Source organism: Pristiophorus japonicus, chromosome 5, assembly GCF_044704955.1.
Source record: "Pristiophorus japonicus isolate sPriJap1 chromosome 5, sPriJap1.hap1, whole genome shotgun sequence".
Taxonomy (NCBI): Eukaryota; Metazoa; Chordata; class Chondrichthyes; family Pristiophoridae; genus Pristiophorus; species Pristiophorus japonicus.
In genome coordinates this window covers 235167834-235192980 of record NC_091981.1, presented here as the reverse complement: position 1 = coordinate 235192980, position 25147 = coordinate 235167834, and the positions used below count along the sequence as shown (strand labels likewise).

Genomic DNA, 25147 nt, shown 5'->3' with positions numbered 1-25147 from the left:
TTACCAAAGTGAATAACCTCAACATTTTCCCACATTATACTCCATCTGCCAGATTTTTGCCCACTCACTTCTATCTATCTATATCCCTTTGCAGATTCTTTGTATCCTCCACACAACTTGCTTTCCCACCTATCTTTGTATCATCAGCAAGTTTGGCTACATTACATTCAGTCCCTTCATCCAAGTCATTAATATAGATTGTAAATAGTTGAGGCCCCAACACTGATCCCTGTGGCACCCTACTAGTTACAGTTTGCAATGTCCCTTTGCAACTTTCTGCTCCCATCTACACTGTGCCACCTAACTTAGGTGGTAGAATGTCATCAGTAAACTTAGACATACACTGTCATGGACCCTCCCAGCTTAGTTTTCTGAGAAAATGAATAACCACAGATAAAACTTATAAGAAAAGTCTCTGACCCAGATCAAAAGCTATGTAATAACAGGTTGATGTTATTTAGTCTTACCTAGTTAAGCCCAATAGGTTCAACTGAAACTGTAACATTCTGGAAAGTTTTGATTAGTTGTATCTATACTTCTCCATACAACCTTTAATTATTTTCATAATCAGATATCTGTGCAACTCCATTTCAAAGGAACTAATCAACATAGCCTTAACTACTATTAATGGAGTCTATTCCACATGTGTGGTGGAGGATTCTGGTCTCTGGCCCATTATGGGTTTTGCTAATCTTGACTTCTAGTCTTGCAACACTATGGATTAAAAGCATCTGCTGGAAGTGCTGGATATACTATATTTTTTTGCACTGATATAGCACCTTTCACGACCTAAAGTCCCACCGTGCTTAACAGCCAATTAAGTACTTTTGAAGTGTTGTCACTGAAAATGTTCCCTTTCATCTTTTTTTGGGTGCGCGGCCCCTTTAAGGGGCTGCACGGCCCATTCAAAACATCACGCAGCATGGTTTTTCCCATTTAAAAGCTAGTGAGCCCGCTGCATGGGAGTTCCATGGCACTGTGCAGCTATGCGCAGCTTAAAGGGAACATTGGTCACTACTGCAATGTAGGGAAACACAGCAGACAATTACGCACAACAAGGTCCCATAAGCAGCTATGAGATAAATGACCAATTAAACTATTTGAGTGATATTGGTTGAGGAATAAATATTGACTGGGACACTGGTAAAATTCCCATACTCTTCTTTAAATGGTGCCATGGGATCTTGTATGCCCACCTGAGAGTGGAGATGGTACCTCATTTTAATGTCTCATCCAATAGATGGCTCCTCTGACATTACAGCACCCTCTCAGTACTGCACTTCAATGTTGGCTGAGATTATGTGCTCAAGTCTTTGGAGTGGGGCTCCCATTACGTCTGACTCAAGAGGTGAGAGTGTTACTACTGCACCAAGGCTAACATCCTGACACTCCTGGCCAAGGCTGACACCAGATCACAGAAGCATTCCTTAACAGCCTATTATTCTGTATAATTAAACAAAAACAAACATTTCAAGGCAAAATTTAGTTTCTAATTAGCCCTTGAACAATTATTTTACAATATTAAAAAATTATTTCACAGAACTTGTGTTGCAACAAATTTTCTTGCCCATTTTACCAGCATTTTCACACATTAAGAAATAATCCATCTATAGTTGATTCAGGATCTTTCAGAAGTGGGAAATAAATTTATAAAGCTAATGATGTAGCACATTAAACATTGAACCTGACCTGACTTTTATTTCTATTTTTGTGAGGTAGTAGATAGCAACAAGTGATAAACAATTGCAATACAATGCTAACCTACAATGACAGAGAAAAAAGAAAATACTAGGGAAATATTAAGCCTATACTTTAATGGTTATGTTACTGAACTAACAATCCAGAGGCCTGGACTAATAATCCAGAGAGCTTGAGTTCAAATCCCACCATGGGAGTTTGAGCTCGTTATCATTATCTCTTGTTCTCTCTTCTTCCTCCCCGCCCCGCGGCCCCCCCTCCCTCCGCCCATTGCCTCATCTTTTTGCCCTTTTTTATTTTTCTTGTTCTAACTAATATATACCATTCTATCCTATTCCTGTTTGTTTTTAACTTTAATATATTTCACTTGGTTTCTTCTGCCTCCTGTTCCACATCCACTTCATAAAACTGCCATTGCTTTGCCTAAAAAAATCTGTGTTTCTCATTGTAAAAATTAGAACGCAGGCTTTTGACAAGTCATGAATTCCTGTAGCCTGAATGTGTCTACAGCACCTAAAGGGTTAAGTACTAGTAATCCAAAATTCTTTTGATTCAGGAAAGATCCCAGCAGATTGAAAGGTAGCAAATGTAAGCGCTATTCAAGAAAGAAGGAAGAGAGGAAATAGGGAGCTCCAGACCAGTTAGCCTGATCTCAGTCGTCGGGAAAATGCTGGAATCCATTATACTTAGAAAATCATAATATGATTAGGCAGAGTAGTCATGGTTTTATGAAAGGTAAATCGTGCTTGACAAATTTATTAGAGTTTTTTGAGGTTGTAACAAGCAGAGTAGATAAAGGGGAACCAGTGGATGTAGTATATTTGGATTTCCAAAAGGCATTCAATAAGGTGCCATATAAAAGGCTGTTAAGCAAGATAAGGGCACATGGGGTTGGGGGTAAGGTATTAGCATGGTTAAAGGATTGGTTAGCGGGCAGAAAACAAGAAAGTAGGGATAAACAGGTCATTTTTAGATTGGTAGGCTGTAACTAGTAGGGTGCTGCAAGGATCAGTGCTTGGGACTCAGCTATTTACAATGTATATTAATGATTTAGATGAAGGGACTGAGTGCTATGTATCCAAGTTTGTTGACAATACAAAGCCAGGTGGAAAAATAAGATGTGAGGAGGATGCAAAGAGCCTGCAAAGGGATTTAGACAGGTTAAGTGAATGGGCAATAAGGTGGCAGATGGAGTATAATGTTAGGAAATGCGAGGTTATTCACTTTGGTAGGAAAAATAGAAAAACAGAATATTTTTTTAAATGGTGAGAAGCTATTAAATGTTGATGTTCAGCGAGATTTGGGTGTCCAGTACAAGAAACACAGTTAGCATGCAGGTACAGCAAGCAACTAGGAAGGCAAATGGCATGTTGGCCTTTTTTGCTAGAGGGTTGGAGTACAACAGTAAGGAAGTCTTGCTACAGTTGTACAGATCTCTGGTAAGAGCACACCTGGAGTACTGTGCACAGTTTTGGTCTCCTTATTTAAGGAAGGATATATTTGCCTTCGAGGCGATGCAATGAAGGTTCACTAGATTGATTCCTGGGATTAGAGGGGTTATATATGTAAACCTGTAAATACCTTGTTTAATGGAGTCCCAAGGAATCCCACAATGCCTTGATTAAGGAGCCCTCACAGGCTGGAGAGGCACTCTGGAGACCTGCAATAAAAGACTAAGGTCACACTTTACTTTGAGCTCACAGTATCTGGTCAGACTCTTTATTCATACACAACAACTGGCGAAGAGATACAGATATCGAACCCCACCGGAACAATGCACAGAACAGTGAGCATGCTGGAGAAATTTTTGGAGGGAGATGATTGGGAAACCTTCGTGGAGCGACTCAACCAATACTTCATGGCCAACGAGCTGGAAGGAGAAGCGAACGCTGCCAAACGACGGGGGATTCTCCTCACCGTTTGAGGGGCACCAACGTATGGCCTCATGAAAAATCTGCTTGCTCCAGCGAAACCCACAGAGAAATCGTTTGATGATTTGTGCACCCTGGTTCGGGAGCATCTTAACCCGAAGGAAAGCGTTCTGATGGCGAGGTACTGGTTCTACATGTGCAAAATGTCTGAAGGCCAGGAAGTGGCGAGCTGTGTCGCCGAGCTAAGACGCCTTGCAGGACATTGCGAATTTGAAGGACATTTGGAGCACATGCTCAGGGACTTCTTTGTACTTGGCATTGGCCATGAAGTAATACTTCGCAAACTTTTGACTGTAGAGACCCCAACCTTAAGTAAAGCCATAGCGATAGCCCAGGCATTCAGCGCCACCAGTGACAATACTTGCATATCTCTCAGCACACAAGTGCTGCTACAAGTACTGTGAATAAAGTAATGTTGTTTTCGAATCGTAGCGTACAGGGCAGGCCTCACATGCCTGCAGCTGTACGTCCGCAGATGTCTCAGAGTCCACCATGAAGGGTGATGAACGCGAGGCCATTACCTTGTTGGCGCTGCGGGGATAATCATCGTTTCCATTCATGCCGCTTCAAAGGATACATTTGCAAGGGCTGTGGAACAATGGGACATCTCCAACGTATGTGCAGGCGAGCTGCAAACCCTGTTAATCCTGCAAACCACCATGTTACAGAGGAGGACAGATCCACGGCAGATCACGATGAACCAGAGCCTCAGACCGAGGAGGCAGAGGTATATGGGGTGCACACATTTACCACAAAGTGTCCCCCGATAATGTTGAAGATTGAATTAAATGGACTCCCGGTGTCAATGGAGCTGGACATGGGTGCGAGCCAGTCTATTATGAGCAAAAAGACTTTTGATAAATTGTGGTGAGCGAGGCCTTAAGGCCAGTCCTGACTCCCATTCGCACTAAACTGAGAACATACGCAAAGGAACTGATTCCCGTAATCAGCAGTGCTACTGTAAACGTCTCCTACGATGGAGCGGTGCACAAGTTACACTCTGGGTGGTACCAGGCGATGGCCTCATGCTGCTCGGCAGCAGCTGGCTGGGGAAGATGCGCTAAAACTGGACGACGTCCGAGCGCTCTCGCCTGTCGATGACACCTCATGTGCCCAGGTCCTAAACAAGTTCCCCTCGCTGTTCAAACCAGGCATCGGGAAGTTCCAAGGAGCAAAAGTGCAGATCCACCTAATTCCGGGGGCGCGACCCATCCATCACATGGCGAGAGCAGTACCGTGCATGATGAGCGAGAGGGTGGAGATCGAGCTGGACCGGCTGCAACGAGAGGGCATCATTTTGCCGATCGAATTCACGAGTGGGCCAGTCCGATTGTTCCAGTCCTCAAGGGAGACGGCACCATCGGTTACTTTGTAATCACCACAGATTCTATCAATCGTTTCTCCCTGCAGGATCAATACCCGCTACCAAAAGCAGACGACCTTTTTGCGACACTGGCGGGAAGACGTTCACGAAGCTGGACTTGACCTCAGCCTACATGACGCAGGAGCTTGAGGAATCATCGAAAGGCCTTACCTGCATCAACATGCACAAAGGTCTCTTCATTTACAACAGCTGTCCGTTTGGGATTCGATCAGCCACGGCGATATTCCAGAGAAACATGGAAAGCTTACTGAAGTCGGTCCCGCGCACCGTGATCTTCAAGCACGACATCTTGGTTACAGGTCGGGACACAGTCGAGCATCTGCAGAACCAGGATGAGGTTCTTAGTCGGCTCAATCGCGTGGGGCTCAGGTTAAAACGCTCGAAGTGCATTTTCCTGGCGTCTGAAGTGGAGTTCCTGGGGAGAAGAATTGCGGTGGACGGCATCAGGCCCACCAATTCGAAGACGGAGGCAATCGCGAACGCACCGAGGCCACAGAACATGACAGAGCTGCGGTTGTTTCTAGGACTCCTGAACTACTTTGGTAACTTCTTACCGGGTCTCAGCACAATGTTAGAACTACTGCACGCCTTACTGCAGAAAGGAGACGAATGGGTATGGGGTAAAAGCCAAGAAAAGGCCTTTGTAAAAGCTAGAAAACTGTTATGCTCAAACAAATTGCTTGTGTTGTATGATCCATTTAAGCGTTTGGCACTAGCATGCGATGCGTCGTCATACGGTGTCGGGTGTGTATTGCAACAAGCTAATGAATCTGAGAAACTGCAACCGGTTGCTTATGCACCCAGAAATCTGTCTAAGGCTGAGAGGGCCTACAGCACGATTGAAAAAGAAGCGTTAGCATGTGTTTATGGGGTAAAGAAAATGCATCAATATCTGTATGGGCTCAAATTTGAATTGGAAACTGACCATAAGCCACTGATCTCCCTCTTTTCCGAAAGTAAGGGGATAAATACGAATGCATCGGACCGTATCCAGAGATGGGCGCTCACGTTGTCCGCATACAACTACGCCATCCGCCACAGGCCAGACACAGAAAACTGTGCCAATACTCTCAGTAGGCCGCCATTCTCCACCATGGGGGTGGAAATGGCACGGCCCGCAGATTTAGTTATGGTAATGGAAGCATTCGAGAGTGAGCAATCACCTGTTGCCGCCCGACAGATTAGAACCTGGACGAGCCAGGACCCCTTACTGACATTAGTAAAAAACTGTGTGCTTCACGGGTGCTGGTCCAGTGTCCCATTAGAAATGCAGGAAGAAATAAAGCCGTACCAGCGGCGCAAAGATGAAATGTCTATACAGGCAGACTGCCTTCTGTGGGGTAATCGGGTAGTGGTACGAAAAAAGGGCAGTGATCTCCACAGTACCCACCCAGGCATTGTAATGATGAAAGCGATAGCCAGATCCCACGTGTGGTGGCCCGATATTGATGCAGACTTAAGAGTCCTGCGTGCACAAATGTAACACATGTTCACAGTTAAGCAATGCACCCAGGGAGGCGCCACTAAGTTTATGGTCTTGGCCCTCCAAACCGTGGTCTAGGGTCCATGTCGACTATGCAGGCCCGTTCTTAGGAAAAATGTTCCTCGTGGTTGTAGATGCATACTCCAAATGGATTGAATGTGAGATAATGTCGGCAAGCACGTCCGCTGCCACCACTGAAAGCCTGCAGGCCATGTTTGCCATGCATGGCCTGCCTGATGTCCTCGTGAGTGACAACGGGCCGTGTTTCACCGGTGCCGAGTTCAAAGAGTTCATGACCTGCAATGGGATCAAACATGTCACATCTGTCCCGTTCAAACCAGCATCCAATGGTCAGGCAGAGAGAGCAGTGCAAACAATCAAGCAGAGCTTGAAGAGGGTAACTGAAGGCTCACTGCAGACTCGCCTATCCCGAGTCCTGCTTAGTTACTGCACGAAACCCCACTCGCTCACTGGGATTCCACCCATTGAACTGCTCATGAAAAGGGCACTTAAGACAAGGCTCTCGTTAGTCCACCCCAATTTACACGAATAGGTAGAGAGCAGGTGGCTTCAACAAAGTACATATGATAGCGCAAATGTGTCACGCGAAATTCAGATTAATGATCCTGTATTTGTGTTGAACTATGGACAAGGTCCCAAGTGGCTTCCCGGCACTGTCATGGCCAAAGAGTGTTTCGGGTCAAACTTTCAAACGGACTCATCTACAGGAAACACTTGGACCAAACCAAACTCAAATTCACGGACTATCCAGAGCAACCCACATTAGACCCTACCTTTTTTGACCCCCCAACACACACACCAGTGGCAACCAACACAGTGGTTGACCACGAAGCAGAACCCATCACCAGCAGCAGCCCAGCAGGACTCACCACACCAGACAGCCTAGCAAGGCCAGCTGCACAGCAGCCCAGCAAACGACTCACAAAAACCAGCATTTGCACCGAGACGATCAACCAGGGAAAGGAAGGCCCCAGATCAACTCACCTTGTAAATAGTACACTATTGACTTTGGGGGGGGGGGGGGTTGTTGTTATGTATGTAAACCTGTAAATACCTTGTTTAACCACCAGAGGGCTCATCCCCTGGAGTCCCAAGTGATCCCACAATTCCTTGGGAGCACCTGTACTTAAGGAGGCCTCACAGGCTGGAGAGGAACTCTGGAGACCTGCAATAAAAGACTAAGGTCACACTTTACTTTGAGCTCACAGTATCTGGTCAGACTCTTTATTCATACACAAGCATACACAAGAGGTTTGTCCTCTGAGGAAAGATTTAGCTTTGGGCCTATGCTCTCTAGAATTTAGAAAAATGAGAGGTGATCTCATTGAAACATACAAGATTCTGAGGGTGATTGACAGGATAGGTGCTGAGAGATTGTTTCCACTGGCTGGAGTGTTTGGAACTAGGGGACATAGTCTCAGGATAAGGCCTTTTAAGACTGAGATGAGGAGGAATTTCTTCACTCAGGGTTGTAAATCTTTGGCATTCTCTGTCCCAAAGTGCTTTAGATGCTCAGTCGTTGAGTATATTCAAAGCCGAGATAGATTTTTGGACTCCAGAGGAATTAAGGGATAATGGGATAGGGCAGGAAAGTGGAGTTGATGTCGAAGATCAGCCATGATCTTACTGAATTGCGGAGCAGGCTCGAGGGGCCGTATGGTCTACTTCCTGCTTCTAGTTCTTATGTTCCAAATCACAGCATCAACATGTGGAATGAGAATGGTGGGATGTAGGTTCATAGCCATAATCCTCACACTACTGAGATGCCATCCTCTCCCATGTAATTAGAAAAATACTAAGTAAAATTGGAGTCAGGATTGAGTGCAGATATGAATGCACAAAGTATTCAATGCAAAATTGGAAATAGAAGCATTAATAATGGAGGGATAAGATATAGTAGCAATAACATGCTCAATGGACGAATAGAAAATCATGTCAAAGATTAGAGTCCTGGACTGAATAAATACCACGTTCAGTGAAATAAAAAAGGGATCTGGCTCAAATTCCCTCAGTAACCCTTTCCTGCTTTCTCTCCATACCCCTTGATCTCTTTAGCCGTAAGGGTATGGCAGAGATATTAAAGAAATATTTTGCAGCCTAAAATGACTAAACTATTCCCGTCACAGACACCCATTATTTTCAGTTAAGTCACGTCTGGCCACTTGCCAGACAGCAGGCAAAATAGGGCAAAACGGGAAAGTGGTGGAAAGAAATAATTTAATGTGGCTCAATATAACATATTAACAGTGCAACATTGCCTAACATACCCATGTGCATACTTTTGTGCATCTATAATTATTTCACTTACCTCTTCCTACCACTTCTATGTCATGCAACCCCTGTGGCTTCAGTAGAGGTAGAGGCAGGCTGCTCACTTCCCTGCTGGACTACCGAGATGGTTTTGGCCAACATCTTCTGGATTTTGGCGCCCGTGTGGGCCCCGTCAAAGACTGCACCTCCTGGCAGGCTCAGCCGTCGGGACACTTCTCTTCTTAGGCAGGGGCAGGCTCAGCTATCGGGACACTAGGCAGCATCTGGGACTCTGACTGAAGGGGTGCATCAGGCGAGAAGTGGAAACATTTTGAGCAGAGCCCCACTTCTACGTTCCCTTTCACCATCATCCCTCTCATGGCCCACCCGTACTTCCCTGCTAGCAAGGAGCTGGAGAGCACTATGCTGCACATCAGTGGGATGATGAATGGCCAAGTCTGTGTCTCTATCCATCCTTGTTAAAGTAGCATTCAGAGTGTGCAAGCTGTTGGTGAGAGCAAGCATACATTTGTTTGAATGCCGCGTTTGATGCAGTAGCCACCCATTCCATGGATGAACACATCATATCCGTGGCCTACCAGTCATGCTGGAGATGGACTCCTCCATTCTCCCTGTCAGTGAGCACATTGCGGCTGGAAATCCTACCAGAGCCTCGCATTTGTTGTTGCTCCTCTAGAATCAGCCTCTTTGTCGATGGCCCCAAAGGTTCAGCATCTTTGTCCAGCTGAACAGAACTTGGAGTGACCTTCCCCCTCCGATGAGAACTGTCCATTGCTGTCCCTGTCTGCACCATCTGTTCTTGCTCACATGTTATGTGTAAGACACTAGGTGACAACACCACTTTCTGACTTAATGGTCCCACCCTTGTATGTGTATGAGCACTGGCGCTTGGTGTGCATGCGTCCTGTGACAGTGCACCCTCAGAGTCAGTGACTTCCTCTGAGGAGTCGTCTTTCTCCTCTGGCTAGACTGGCTGTGGGACACTTGATGGCTCTGTGGGAGAATAAAGACATGAATTAGAACTGTTATGACAAGGATGTTTTAATTGAACATTCTGAACATAATCATATTTCACTGGTTGCTGATATCAAGTCAACATGAGTGAGTGTTGCATGCCATGTGGCTGTGTGATATTTAACTCTGTCATTAGATAGCTTGGAGCGCCCCACCTCTCCTTCTCCCACCGCCATCAACTCTGACACTCCACTGATCTCCAGTGCCTCCTCCTCTGCTGCAGTCAGCATGGTTATGACTGGAGAGCCACCTCTGGTTCTCTGCCTCTCCTGGGTGTTCTCTGCTCTCTTTTCCTGCATGGAGGGAAATAGGAGACCTTTGAGTGAGAGTGATGGAATGAGTGGAACAGATGGATGGCCAACATCTGTAGTGGGTGACTACAAGGGAGCAGTGTGACATTGCATTATGAGGGTGAGTGTCAGTGGTGGACGGTCAAATGGAGATGTGTGTACATGCATAGACAGAGAGGGATTGGTGCACCTGCAAGGTAGATTGGTGTGAGGAGTGATGTGCAGGAGTAGGCTTGGGAAGGCAGAACGAGGGGGTTGGGGTGACACGCAGATCAGGGTGTAGCTGAACGTGGCATTGTACTCACCTTTCCTGACTTCATAAGGTCATTAAATCTGTTCCTGCACTGTATCCAGGACCACGCCACCACACTCCTGCTGCTCACTTCTGACACTATCTGCAGCCATGCCTTCTTGATGTCTGAGGCTGGCCTCTTCTTCCTATCAGCAGGGAACCTCCCTGCAGGCTCTAACTCCTTGCAGCAGGAGTTCCAGGGAGACATCACTAAATCTAGGGGGAGCTCTGGATGCTAAGACTGCATTTTTTTCTGCATCAAAACAAATCTCTCTACAAGCAAACAATTCTCTCGACAAACAAAGCACCCTCTCTCTCACCAATGTTTCTCCAACCTCCACCAACCTTCAACTGTCATCTTTGCTTCATTAAAAAGCCAATGTAAAACACACCACTAAAACTTCCAGGCCTCATTAGACAAATACAAGCTTATGGAATAAGAAGAAAAATAGCAGCATGGATAAAAAGTTGGTTGATGGACAGGAAACAAATAATTTAAGTAAATGGGTGTTGCTCAGATTGGAGAACGGATGGAAATGGTGTACACAGATGGATGTTCTGGATCCACTTTTATTCGCAGTATATAAACTTGGGTATAGGAACACAATCTCAAAATTTGCTGACAGCACAAAGATTAGAGATCTGGCAAACAAGTGAGGAGGTCTGTGAAAGACTTTAGGAAGGCATAGACAAGTTATCAGAGAGTGGGCAAATACAACTTAATATGGAGAAGTGTAAAGTAATACAGTTTGAGAGAAAAAAAGAAATGGGATTATACACTTAATGGAAAGACACTGAAGAGTGTGCATGAATCAAGAGACCTAGAGGTTCAAATATATAATTCCCAGAAATTGCGAATGCAGGTAGTTAAAGCCATAAAAAGGCCAACCGAACTTGTTTTTTTTTTCCAATAGGGGCATCGAGTACAAGAGAGTACAAGAGTGAAGAAATAATGATGAATGTATACTAAACAGTGATTAGGTCAGAATACTGTATGCAGTTTTGAGAGCCCATTATAAAAAGGGCATTAAACTCAGTAGCATACAGTAGATTTACCAGTATGATGTCAGAGATATAAAACTATAGTTATGAGGAGTGAGTTGAGGTACTGGAGAATGAATAAAGAAAGATTATATCCTTTATTTGGAGAGTCAGTGACATGGAGTTATCAATTTAAAATAGTCAGAGAGTGAGGAGAGAGATTAGTAAAAATGTCTTTATACAGATGGTTTTGGGGGCATGCAATACTTTGCCAAAGGGATTGGTTGAGGCAGAGACCATTACATCCTTTAAGGAATAATAGATAAATAATTGAATCTGAGGAAGATACACAGTTATGGGGAGAACACAGGGCATTGGCTTAGGAAAGAGTCGGTACAGACACAATGGGCTAAAAGGCCTCTTTTTGTACTGTAAACTACTATGATTAATATGTCTATATGTGAGTTGTCTGCTATCTAGAAGCACAGCTTCAATAACATTTCCAGCAGATTTGCTTGATCTCATTCTTGGATGTTTTCCTATTGGTTATGCTGGGAATTGTACTTAGTGGGCACTCATTGTAAAACAATCGCAACATATGTTTAGAGACCTGGGACTGAAACAGAGGAAGGCTGGGCTTGAGGAGCAGAGCAGAGACATATCTGGATCTGGTGAGCAGAGCACTGACGTTGAGTTGTAAGAGTGCGGAGGTCCAGGAGGAAACCGGGGGGGGGGGGGGGGCCTAAGGCATGACAGTGGAGAGTTCGAGAGTATTCAGAGTGGGCCAGAAGCAGCAAGAACCCAGAGAAAGTGAGGCTGTTGGCCTAGGAGCAAAGAGGCTAGATCTAGAGTCAGCACAGGAGCAGAGAGAATGACAAGTGCAAGAGCTGAGATGCTGGCCCCAGTATTTGCAAGAACAGAGAAGTTGAGCCCAGAGTAGCCCTAGGAATAGTGTGAACATGGCTGCTTTCTTTGTTGTGGTTCTTTCATTTGATTGATCCATACTAGCCATGTGACCGATAACACCATGTATAATATAATTTTCATTTGTTTTTTTCTCTATCCAAAACAACTTTTTTTTTTTAGGGCTCTGCTTTCCATTTGTTTGTTTTTGTAATATTTCAATTATTTTAGACAACCACAATCACTAATTATGTATCCCTTCTCACAAAACTCCATTTCATTGTATTAGTGTATCCAGGATAGCACATACTTGGTACAATATGCTGCTGTGATATAATGAAAATAAAAAACACTGCACAGTGAGAAACTATATCCAATTACTTAATACAGTTCTTAGAGACCTAGAAACTGAATGGAAACTTGCATCTTTTTAGATTTAGATAATCTGATACAAAAACTGGTGGTTTTATTTGTGTTGTACATATATTTACAACTTACACTAGTTGAAAACTTTCTTCAGGAAAATAAGTTAAATCAGCCCTCCCGAGCGATGCCTTGGTCATTATTTACCTCATATTCCACAGGCCAATCATCTTACTTAAAAGTGACATTCAATTTTTATAATAAAAGTACATTTTCCTGCTGAAATTATACAAGAGATAGAAGGCCATTCACTGCTTGCGATTCTCACATATAATCAGACAGCACTTTCATATACCCTTTGTGATACTGACCACTATTCCCCACGTTGCCTATCCCAAATCGAGATAAACGCTTTCATTCCTGACAGAATGAAGGATTGCATCAAGTTCACAACAAATAAAAAGTGAAGGTGATACCAAATTAGGAGGAATTGTAAACAATAGGAAACAGGGTGATCAAGCATAGAAGAACATAGATAGGGTGGGGAGCTGGAATAATGAACAGAGGATATCACTTAATTATGGGCAAGTACAAGGTAGCAAGATTGGGAAAACATCATAAAGAATGACTATTTAAGCCAAATTGTATTATTCAACAGAACATAACACAGGAGCAGTATTTAGGTGTACTGGATCACTGAAGCCATCAACAGTAAATGGATGAAAAGGATCTTGGGTGGTGTAGCCAGAGCAATAGAGTACAAAACTCAGGAAGTAATTCTGAATTGGCACAACTCACTGATCCGGTCCAACTGGGGAGTATCATGTACAGCTCTGCTCACTATTGTAAGAAGACATCCAGACATTGAAGACAAGGCTCAAGGATGATTCTAAAAGGCACAGACAAGATAAATGCCAATATCTTTAGCAATATCTTGGATTCTACAAGAGGGCATTGTCTCAAGGTTAGAAGACAGAGGATGAAAAACTGAAATAAAGTAGAAAATGCTGTAAATACTCAGCAGATCAGGCAGCATCTGTGGAGAAAGAAACAGAGCTACCATTTCAGGTCGATGACCTTTCATCAGACCTGGAAAAAGTTAGAGATGTAATAGGTATTGAGCAAGAACAGAGGCAGGCAAAGGGAGGAAAGAACAAAGGGAAGGTCTGTGCTGGGGTGGAAGGCAGGAGAGATTAAACAACAAAAGGGATGATGGTGCGAGTCTAAAAGAGATGGTAATGGGACACGTAAAAAATCAAATGATTGGTCTAGAGGAGGTGTAAGTGGCAATACCAGAATCATCAGCAACAGCTGCTGTCGGAAAAAATGGGGTTATGATCTGAAATTTCTGAACACAATGTTGAGTCCGGAAGGCTGTAAAGTGCTTAATATAAAGATGAGGTGCTGTTCCTCGAGCTTACGTTAAGCTGAGGAACAGCGAGGTCAGAGTGAGAGTGGGGCAGAGAATTAAATTGACAGGCGACCGGAGGCTCGGGATCATGCCTACGGACTGAACAGAAGTGTTCCATAAAGCAGTTACCCATTCGATGTTGGGTCTCCCCATTGTTGAGGAGACCACATTGTGAGCAACGAGTACAGAAAACTAAATTGAAAGAAGTACAAGTAAATCGCAGTGGCGGGAATGGTGGAGGATGATCCACTGAGTGTGGAAGATGGTCGGTGGAAGGTGAGGACAAGGGGAACCCTATCGTAGTTCTGGGAGAGAGGGAAAGGGGCGAGAGCAGAAGTGCGTGAAATGGAACGGACACGTACGCCGGCCCTGTCAACCATGGTGGAGGTGAATCATCAGTTGAGGAAAAAGGAAAACATATCAGAAGCACCGGTATGGAAGGTGGCCTCATGGAATCATAGAAATCAGAACAGATGCGACATAGAGAGAGAAACTGGGAGAATAGAGAGTCGTTACAGGAAGCGGGGTGGGAAGAAGTGCAGTCAAGGTAGCTGTGGGAGTCAGCAGGCTTATGTGTTTAGATTTATCTAATGTACACAGAGGGTGCTGAATGTATGCAATGGACTGACAAAGTTGGTAATGGCAGGTGTTTGTATCACCAAATTCAAGTGGGGGTTCAAGAAGTGTCTGGAGAAAAATTTGATAGCGATCTATGATACGTACTATGGAATCTGATAGTGCTCAGACACTGGGACTCGCCAGGTGGGCCACAATTTAGCCCTTTCCAGTCATGTACAGTCCTGTATATTCTTTATAAGAGATTATGTTAAACCTCTCCACCTTTTTGACGCTCATTAAAATCCACCTCTTTGATCAGGATTTTAGTCACTTGTCCATCTTTGGCTTACTGTTAATTTTTGTCTGATTACACTCCTGTGAAAATGCTGTATAAATGCAAGTGGCTGTTGTTAAATCAACATCTTCTGATGTAATTCCATCCAAGTCTAGTTCATCAGGCCAAGGCAGAATCAGCTGGGTCAACAGCTGGATAATTAATAACTGGGAAAAGTATATAGAATCTGACCCCTGGATTTTAGTAAAGCACACTGTCTCAGTACAGTTTTGAACTTTTTAGCTCATTACTTTTCTCAAATATTCTCCCACTACTGAAATTCATATCTATATATTGTAGAGATTTTAACCAAAGCTGTGTAAAATTATATATGCTTTTATATATGTAATATTTTCTTCTATTAATACCACAGTTTGTATCATCTCCAATGGTAAACAAACATGCTACTAAAATTGGTCCATTTCCTTAAAACAGTAGGTCATTAATATTTTAACAAAAATCAGCAGCTAATATATTTTTTCACCTCTGTACTTACTGCTGAATGCTGGAGCACAATCTTTGCTTACCTGCATTTTGTAAAGTTTCGATATTTTGTGGCCTTGTTGCAAGTTCTGCAATTGTTTGTACAAAGTGTATTCGAGCCTTCTGATACTGTTCAAAAACTGGGGGCAAAAAGGTAAAAGTAAACAAATTCTTGAAACCCAAGAATTCACACACATAATAATTAAATAACAGAGCCCTAAAAGTGCAGAATACTAGCTGTGGCTCAGTTGCAGCACTCACAACTGAGTCAGAAAATTGTGGGTTCAAGTCCCACTCCAGAGACTTGAGCACTCCAGTGCTGCACTGTCGGGAGGTGCCATCTTTTGGATGAGACGTTAAAACCGAGGCCCCGTCTGCCCGCTCAGGTGGCCATAATAGACCCCGTGGCACTATTCAAAGAACTGGGAAGTTCTCCCTGGCTAATATTCATCCCCCAACCAACATCACAGATTATCTGGTCATTATTACATTACTGTTTGTCGGAGTTTGCAGTGTGCAAATTGGCTGCCGCGTTTCCTACATTACAAGAGTGACTACACTTCAAAATTACTTCATTGACTGTAAAGCACTTTGGGACATCCTGCAGTTGTGAAAGGCGCTATATAAATGCAAGTCTTTCTTTTATAGAAATAGCTGCTTAATTGCAAAATCAGATGAAATAAGTAACTTTACATCCTTCTCCCCCATTAAGAACAATAGCTTCCACCTAATTCACTTACTAGCCTTCAAAACAAGTCAATAATGTTTATAATTTCTGAATGATTATTACCTTGTAAAGCTAATCTTTGGCTCATGGTGGCCCGTACTGCAGATATAGACTGCCTAAGATGTATACTATACACATACACGTCTACTGCCACTGTCGCGCTCTATCGAGTGGCCAAGACAACCACTAACTCTGTGAATTGTGCTGTGCCGCGGTTACCACAGCGACGAACCGGAAGAGGATACTCCCCAAATCCTTGGCAGAGGTCGCACACTCTGTAATTGTGACGTGACGCGCGGGAGCGGACCCAGTTCCAGAGTCTGGGTTCTTCTTTAATGATTGTTACTTTGTTCGTAAGTGTTCAGAGTGTGAGGTTGCAACTCTGAACATCTCAAATGTGCTTTTTTTTGTTCTTGAAGAAACTTTATGTCACCTAACCGACAAGTACTCGGTGTAGGAAGTGTTCGCATTGTCCTGCGTATAGCAGCAGCAGCCAGCCTGAGCTTTATTTTAGTGTTGTGTTCTCCGCCAGTGTTATCGATTCTACAAGTGCAATGCCACATTTTCAACTGAAAAAGTGATTGGTTATGCACAATATTACGTGTTCATCTGAAAAGGGACTAGTTGTGCAGATTGTTGTACAATCTGTAATGCATGATCTCTTGGGACGAAAAACATTTACATTAAGAACACCGGATAAAACACGAATTAAATTACTGTGAACGGTACCTATTCACGTCTTGAAAGCGGAAATAATTGGTTGAAATGGCAGCAATTGCGAACGGTAGCTCTTTCAGTATTTTGGGGAATCGTTCTCAATACAAGCGTCTTTGCTCTACATAAAGTGGTTAGCAGTTGGTGATTTGACTTTTGATTACTGACTATGTCGAGAAATCGTTCATATCGTCAATATAAAAAAGCAAATAAATCTCGATTGTCGGCTCTATCCAGACAATGTTCATTCGTGCCCTTTTAAATAGAGCCGACACTGAAGCAGTGAACAAACACCACGCATGTGAAAACCAAGAGTACGATCATAACCATTTTTGCAGAACAAACATGTTCATTATTTTACGTATGCAACTATCGGTTTAAATAATAGTTCGCCAAGACCAATCCGTGTTACAATATGTTTACACTACTTGCATGTCTATATTCTAAAATATTAAAAATTTCATTTTCTGCTTCTTAAAAAGGGCTAACCAACTATATTGAAAAGCAGCAGCTAAAGTTACAAATTCTGTCCATTTAACGCCCGAGTTTAACAGTCACGTCGATCAGTATTGGTACATTAAAAATATTCGGAATATATACAACCCGTTTTAAATTTTTAATTGCGAATCTCCTTTTTAATAATCGCGTTTATTTCAAGAATATTTTCAAAGCTTATTTGGATGTTTCCTGCCTCTCTTACTATTCAGATTTGTTGTTCTCTGCTTACATTAACATGTGTCTTAGCTCTTCTGATTCGATCACATTTTCATCGATATTGGGAGCCTCCATTATCCACTGTTGAGAAAGGTTTCCCGAGGTTCAAATTATTCTTCGTTAAATTTATTTTTCAATTAATTTGTATACTCATGTACGTATCCATTTCTATCCTCGCAAATAACACTTTCTTAGAAAACAATTAAATGGTTACTGTACTTAAATTACACTGTGATTTTTTTAAGCTACATATTTAAAGTTGCATTTTCTTCCAAACGTGAATTCTGTCGTGTTCAAGGTAGTTGCACCTGAATGTAAACCAAGTGTTAAAACCGCTCTCTATCTCACGCTGTGTTTGTCTCAGATACTGGTGACGCAGGCGCAAACGAAGCGTGCACGATGCGCAGTTGCTAGCGTTGTGATTCAGTTTAGTTTCGTTCCTTTTTTGCCGATTTAAATACCGTTTGTCAAGCTTTTCCAAACAGATTAAAGTCATTCCATAACAATTGACGCAAAAAACCTTGGAAAAAAACTTACCTTTAAAATATGAGGGTTGCTACATGGTAAACTAGCGTGAGTAACCATGTTTCCAAAGTACTGTGTGGGGAAAGTGAAACTTTAAAAGCAGTTTACTAATTCCAGCGGCCCTGGGTCTGACTTAATCCGTTACTGGGGTAATAACGCATCAATCGGCATTTGGAGGCCCGCCTCTATTATTTAGACGTCACGGCCTTGGAACTGCTGAAATGCATCTCATTGACCCGGCTCCAGGCTGTCAATCAGTAGCTTTTATCGTCATGAAATGGCTGTTTAAGGAGGTCCGATGAATTTTTAGGATAGGTGTGCTGCATTCTGTAAATGCTTCAATTGAATTATCAGTTACGCGTTATTAAATATTCTATAATAGTAACATAAAATTCGGATTATTTTAAATGTACAACTGCCTTGATTATAATAGTAAAAACGTAAGAATGTCAGTTACAAGGTGTAATCCGGTTAGTAATTTCAAAATTTGCTTATTTTTGAAACTGGAACCCTTGCCATTGCACTGACGAAGCGCCAGCGATGTTTTAATATTTACACTGAAACTGTTTTGAACTTTCTCCAGGGCATTTAAGCAGCCCATTTGTCATCACATTGTGATTTCCCGTTAAACAGTGTTAAGAATGAATGCTAAGACATTGACGAGTTGTGATATGTTTGAGGTTGGTGAGTGCTTAATTGTAATTTTTCACATATTCGGTCCAGTCAACATCGTTGCTTAGTACTGATACCAGTCTATTGATCAAGAAAGTTTTGCCAGTCTCGTGTAATCACAATTGTTGACTACATATGCGCCCAGTCTAATACAAGCTTGAGAGACTATGGCGATAGTCTGTTTAATGATTACCTAATTTTACAGGTCTGAATGGGGGGGAGGGAGGGGGGAAGATCAGCCATAGCAACTAGCACATAAACTTATCAGTATATGCAAACAACTGGGTTGATATCACAACCTACTGAAGAATGTAAAATAAAAACATGTGGATCTTCATCCAGACTCTCCATAGCCAAATTATTTCAACACATTCGAGCTCCATGTCTCCACTCGAATGTATTATCCTGGGATAAAACTGCTAATATTTATGTAATTGTCTGCTGCTGATTTTATTCTGAGAAAAATAGTTTATACAATGTTGTATTGGTGAACAGATTTTCGCACTGACAAATATTTGTGTAATCCAATACTATGTCAGTATCTACTATTTATTTCTATAATAAAAACTCGAAATTTATTTTAAAGGGATACCTTTGGATCTATTTAAAACTAGTACATAGTCCTCACTCAATTCTAAATAAATGCAAAATTATAAATTCTCGATTTTTAAGTAACACGCAATCTGGAACATAACAGCCCAGGGGAGTTCCCTGTCTCGTGTGTACTGAAAATATGACTTTAATGATGTGGCAGTAAACAGGAAGTCTTTCTATGAGTTGATATAAAAGGTCGCTTAGTACGCAAGGCGCTGTAGCTGTTGCGTGGACATTTGCAGACCGATGGGTTAAACTCAAAACCACCCCACGCGAAAAATATAAAATTAACATCGAAGGAGTAGATTCATTTCCGTAACGAAACTTTTTTTATTTAGTAACGCTCCATGTGTCCTTGTTTTGTCATCATTAAACATATTTTGCATTCTGCAGATCATGTTAACTGGCATAAAACGACTAGGATATGAAAGGTGAGCGACGTAATCACATTCCAACCTGTTCGAGGTTAGTTTGCGATGACAGTGCATTACTTCAGTTTCTGCTAGCACTGGTTGAGGAAACAAGGCAAGAAAAGTGCGCATGTGCAGGCACTTCCTCTGCATATAATGTACTTTTAAAAAATGAAAGTTAGCAAATATGAGGTGAAATTACAAGTAAATACCGTTTACAGTTGTGTGTGTTTTTCTTTATACTTGTACTTTTAACTTCTGTTTCAAAGAACATTTGTATAAGGAAAATATCCAGAAAGTGCAGAACCGATATGGTGTTGGAGAGAGGAGGGTGGGTGGGGGGGCGGCAGTGAGAGAATGATCTGCATTGTTCATAATATCGTTGCTCTTTTCTAATGCACCTATTTTTTTGTTTGGTATTTCGAAATTGTTTTGATTTATTTTCAGTATCAAATAAATGAAAACAGTTCAAACCGTGCTTATTCTGCCATTTGTGACACTAATTGCACCATCTGTAAAGCCGCTTACCTTCAAAATCATGAAATACGGCGGTGCTACATTAGTTGCTATTAAGTCTATGATTTAAGGTTCGCAGAAACTAAACTTTCTTTACTGTTTGGATAAGCAGACAATGATGGTTGGAGATTTGATAAACAGCTGGTGCCATACTATTCAAAACAGCATCATCATCTATACTCACAGTCTTCGATTAGGTTGTAAATTAAAATGAGTTCGGTCCCAGACCTATCATTTGCAAGAAGAAATCGACTTATAGCACCCATTACTTATATTCTATCTCAAGCAGAATACGGATTTTTTTGGTGTGTCATTCCGCTTGAAAACATAAAGAAACATGTGTTAAAACTGTAAACATAAACCTTAAAATTACGCAATAGGCTGCAGTAGAAATTATGAAACAAGGTGGAGGTGACATAACCAAAAGGGTTATAACCTGGTGTTCATTAAAACAATATTCATATGCTTTTACAACTATACATTGATACAAAGGGTCATTCGAGCTGGTTGGTTGATCATTCTGTTCTTTCTCAAGTTGACATTTTTACAGAAATAACGTGTTGGAAAGAAGTATCTTTTCACATTTCAGAAATGTAACATTTGATGTTGTTACACACGTAATTACATATCTCCGTCATATCAAATGTCCCATTGACGCCCAGAGCAGAATTTGGAAAGCCAATAACGTCAGACCTAAGAACAATGTTTGCACCCCAAATTAATGTATCCAGAAATATTGTATATTTTTGTATATTTTGTACTTCCCACCCCCACCCCCACTGAGCCTCATCGACTGCCTCCTCCCACGCACAGTACAGGAGTCTGAGAATTGCAGCTTAGAATACTTCTGCTGATGTGCAGTTGAGAAATCAAACTACCGATGAAATGAAGCTCAAATCTTTGAAGAACCAATCTCACGTGAATTAAAAGTGACGTTTTTATGCCAACGTCTCTTTGTGCACGTTCCTACGTATTTTTGGAGCGCCGCTCTTTTTCTAAGCGTGTACGTTGGTTTTCACGTTTCCTTTTCACCGCTAATGTATTAGTGCTGTATTCGTCGTTTTTATAATACCAATCACCCAATTCAATTTAAATGCGAATGGGCGAGGCGGAGTTCCACCAGTAAAGTCATTATGTGGTGTTAATGAAGCTGATAGTTTTACTGAATCAAGGTTCAGGGTCCGGAGTGGGGAGGTCAGCCGGGAAAATGTTTCTCGCACCGGGGCACAGCACTGTTTGGGCAGTATGCTAAGCGTAAAAAATAGTTACGGTCATAACGATACAAAATATAGGTCTTATTGGCGTCTTTGTGTTTTTATTTATGTTTAAAAAAGCAATTGATTCCTGGTAATGCAGAAATAATCTTGAACTTGGTTAAAATCAAGTTCTTCTCGTACCTCAGAAAGGCAAAAAATTATTTCTGCCTTAGTATAGAATAGAAATGTTTATTGAATCGGAATGAGATATGAGGCTTTTATGAATTCGACTTCCATCGTATATTTTATTCAAAAAGATACAATTTATCAGCAAAATGATCTGCTAAGTTGTAGCGAAGCGCACTCACCGAGTCGCAAACTGGCACTAGGTACGAGACCAAAGCGAATTTAAGGACTGAAAATGAGAGAGTCGCTGCTTTTTCTCCATATTGTTCATTTTGTCCTTATGGAAAACTACTTAGAGCCAACGTAGACAACCTTACAATTTAACTGGGCAATTTAATTTCATGTCTTGGAAAAATAAAGCACAGTGATCATATCTATTCGCACGTTCACCGCCCACGAAGCGCCGGCAGCTGTGATGATCGTTGACTTCTTCCAATACAAAATGATGGGTATTGAAAATCTCAAAACCCCAACAGTAGGTCGTGTGATGTTCCGACATTTCACGCTCCACCCCATAGCTGCAACGCGTTGATCAGACGAAGTCACTAACCACGTGATGCACCTTTGGAGGGAAATACGTCCTGTGTTACTGAAGGAGAAGCATCTTTCTTGTGTGCCATAATGTGTGCAGTTAAGTAGATCAGGTTAATTGCATATAGTTTATTATCGGCAGGTTTCAACTGGTTTAGGCGAGGATATAATTCAAATCACTGGGCTATAGCATTACTACTTCGAAAGAACCATGGTAGCCGTGATATCACATGCCTTCCAATCTACACTGGCGGCAACACTAAAGGGGAAACTTGTTGTTAAATCACTCGTTTAGTGCAGTAATACTGCATATTTTGGATCCCTGTGAAACGATTTGGGATTTTCAGTGAGGCAAGATGAGCTGTATATAGGCATGTCAACATGACTCAGCTAGTAGCTCTTGCCTCTGAGTCAGAAGGTTGTAGGTTCAAGGTATTGTCAGAGGTGCCATCCTTCAGATGACGTGTTAAACATCGGTTCTTTCTGTGTGAAGGTTTCCACAGCATTATTGGAGAAAACCAAGGAGTTCGCCCGACGTAAATAAAATGGAAAATAATACAAACATTGGAAACCCGAAATGAAAACAGAAATGCTTGAAATACACAGCAGGTCGGTCAGCATTCCAGCGCTTCTAATTTTTATTTATGAAGTTTATCACTATTGTGATCAATATTCTTACCGCAGCCAACACCACCATGACAAAGACAAATTGGTCCTTTTTTATGCGGAACATTGATTGCTGTGTTCCCAAACGCTGACGTGTTTGCCTACATAACAACAGTCACTGCACTTCAAAGCAATTCATTGGACATGAAGCACTTTGGAACTAATAAGGTAATATATAAATGCAGGTTCTTGCTTAACTACACCCCAACTTGTATCAGTTGGGAATTTCGATTGGGTATGAGACCAGTTGAGTAGATAATCTCAGATTAGCCTTCTCCCCAAACTAAATTAACTGCTGTCACTGCAAAGTAGAAATAAGGCTGTAGTTAATTCATAATGCAAATATTTGATCGAGGTTTCAATATTTTTGTCCCATCCTGTTAAAGATGCATGGGATGAAAGTTCCAAGGGTAAGTTGCTCTCATATTTTCCTTTTTGGGGACAGGCATCTCCCTGACTCTCCATTTTAGCGCAAATGAGCCAATACCTTTATGGTATAATCTATTCAAAGACAGTACAGTAGGTGTTGTAAAATGCAGCTGACAACTTGAGTTATATTGTGGTCACAACTCATGCTTTGACTGCCAGGAGTAAGCAGCCATGATGATGAAGAGTTCTAATCTCCAGTGGCTGTTTTTTTTTATATTAAGAAAGCCCGGCACATTATGCACGTTGCATAAGATTAAAACAACTCAATACTAAGTGTATAAATACCTGGATATTCAACTGAGTACTACATCAGCACTTCTTAAACCCGGCCTCACACCGGATTAACGTCTTACTATATGAGCCATGGAGCTGGAGTTCTGTGGGATAAATTCCGGCGGGAGACGGGGGGGGGGGGGGGGCGGTTCTCACACCTCTTGGCTTAGTGCCTGGGTCAGTCAGATTGGGTTCTGTGCGATATTGCCACTTTGAGGTACATATTCATGTAAAAGTGGGAGTATAACCACAGCCGATGTTTCTGATGTTAAAAAGAGCAGGACAGACAGTTTTAATTTTCTATTATTAAGATTTCACCGGCAATCGAAGACAATATAAAAATGAATCCGAACATCTCTCTCAATCAATTACATAAGAACATAAGAAATAGGAACAGGAGTAGGCCATACTGTTCCGCCATTCAATAAGATCATGGCTGATCTGATCATGGACTCAGCTCCACTTCTCTGTCCGCTCCCCATAACCCCTTATCCCCTTATCGTTTAAGAAACTGTCTATTTCTGTCTTAAAGTTATTCAATGTCCCAGCTTCCACAGTTCTCTGAGGCAGTGAATTCCACAGATTTACAACCCTCTGAGAGAAGAAATTTCTCCTCATCTCAGTTTTAAATGGGCAGCCCCTTATTCTAAGATAATGCCCTCTAGTTCTAGTCTTCCCCATCAGTGGAAACATCCTCTCTGCATCCACCTTGTCAAGCCCCCTCATAATTTTATACGTTTCGATAAGATCACCTCTCATTCTTCTGAATTCCAATGAGTAGAGGCCGAACCTACTCAACCTTTCCTCATAAGTCAACCCCCTCATCCCCGGAATCAACCTAGTGAACCTTCTCTGAACTGCCTCCAAAACAAGTATATCCTTTCGTAAATATGGAAACCAAAACTGGACGCAGCATTCCAGATGTGGCCTCACCAATACCCTGTATAGCTGTAGCAAGACTTCCCTGCTTTTATACTCCATCCTCTTTGCAATAAAGGCCAAGATTTCATTGGCCTTCCTGATCACTTGCTGTACCTGCATACTAACCTTTTGTGTTTCATGCACAAGTACAGAAGTCACTCCTTTAGCGTTTGTTTATTTTTTTAACGTAATACTTTTAAATGATGATGATGGGTGAGTGCTCCTGACGTCTTTGATATTTCAAATACAGTCAACGATGCACTCCAGACTGTGTGGTCACAATTGAAAAAAATGTAGATTTTGATCAGTTTTTCCCCCAATATTTTTGTCCCATCTGTGTAAGGATGTATGTCATGGGGTGGGGGAGGTGGGGAGGGGGAGGACTCCAAGGCAGAGCTTCTTTCCTATTTTCTTCCTTGAGGAGCAGCACCTTCTGGCTCTCCATTACTCCTATCCTGTGCAAATCAGCCACGATCTTTATGGTATGTATGTAAGCTAAACTAGTCGCTAATTCTACTGACTTTAACAACTCTGTTAAAGATGTCTACTAAATCCTGAGAGTAGCCTGCCATTTATCTCAACTCTAATGTTAAAACAGAAGGTATAACCACGTCCAAGCTTTCAGAAATTTGTCATGTGAATTTAATACAGGTTCA

The 25147-nt window shown here is 42.1% G+C and overlaps 1 protein-coding gene across 3 annotated transcripts in view; it reads right to left on the bottom strand.

Moving 5' to 3' along the window:
- Positions 1-16353, bottom strand: part of spag6 (sperm associated antigen 6) — a 237255-nt gene extending 220902 nt beyond the window's left edge. For 2 of the 3 annotated variants that reach the window (XM_070880078.1, XM_070880080.1), the window contains exons 1-2: positions 16208-16353; positions 15462-15557 (exon numbers count right to left, since the gene is read on the bottom strand). In XM_070880078.1, coding sequence (XP_070736179.1) covers positions 15462-15557; positions 16208-16232 — 121 coding nt within the window. In that variant the 5' untranslated portion in view covers positions 16233-16353. Of the gene's footprint in view, positions 1-3279; positions 3359-15461; positions 15558-16207 lie in introns of those variants that run through there. The other variant, XM_070880079.1, reaches the window with a different exon arrangement.
- Between the last annotated feature and the right edge of the window lie 8794 nt (positions 16354-25147).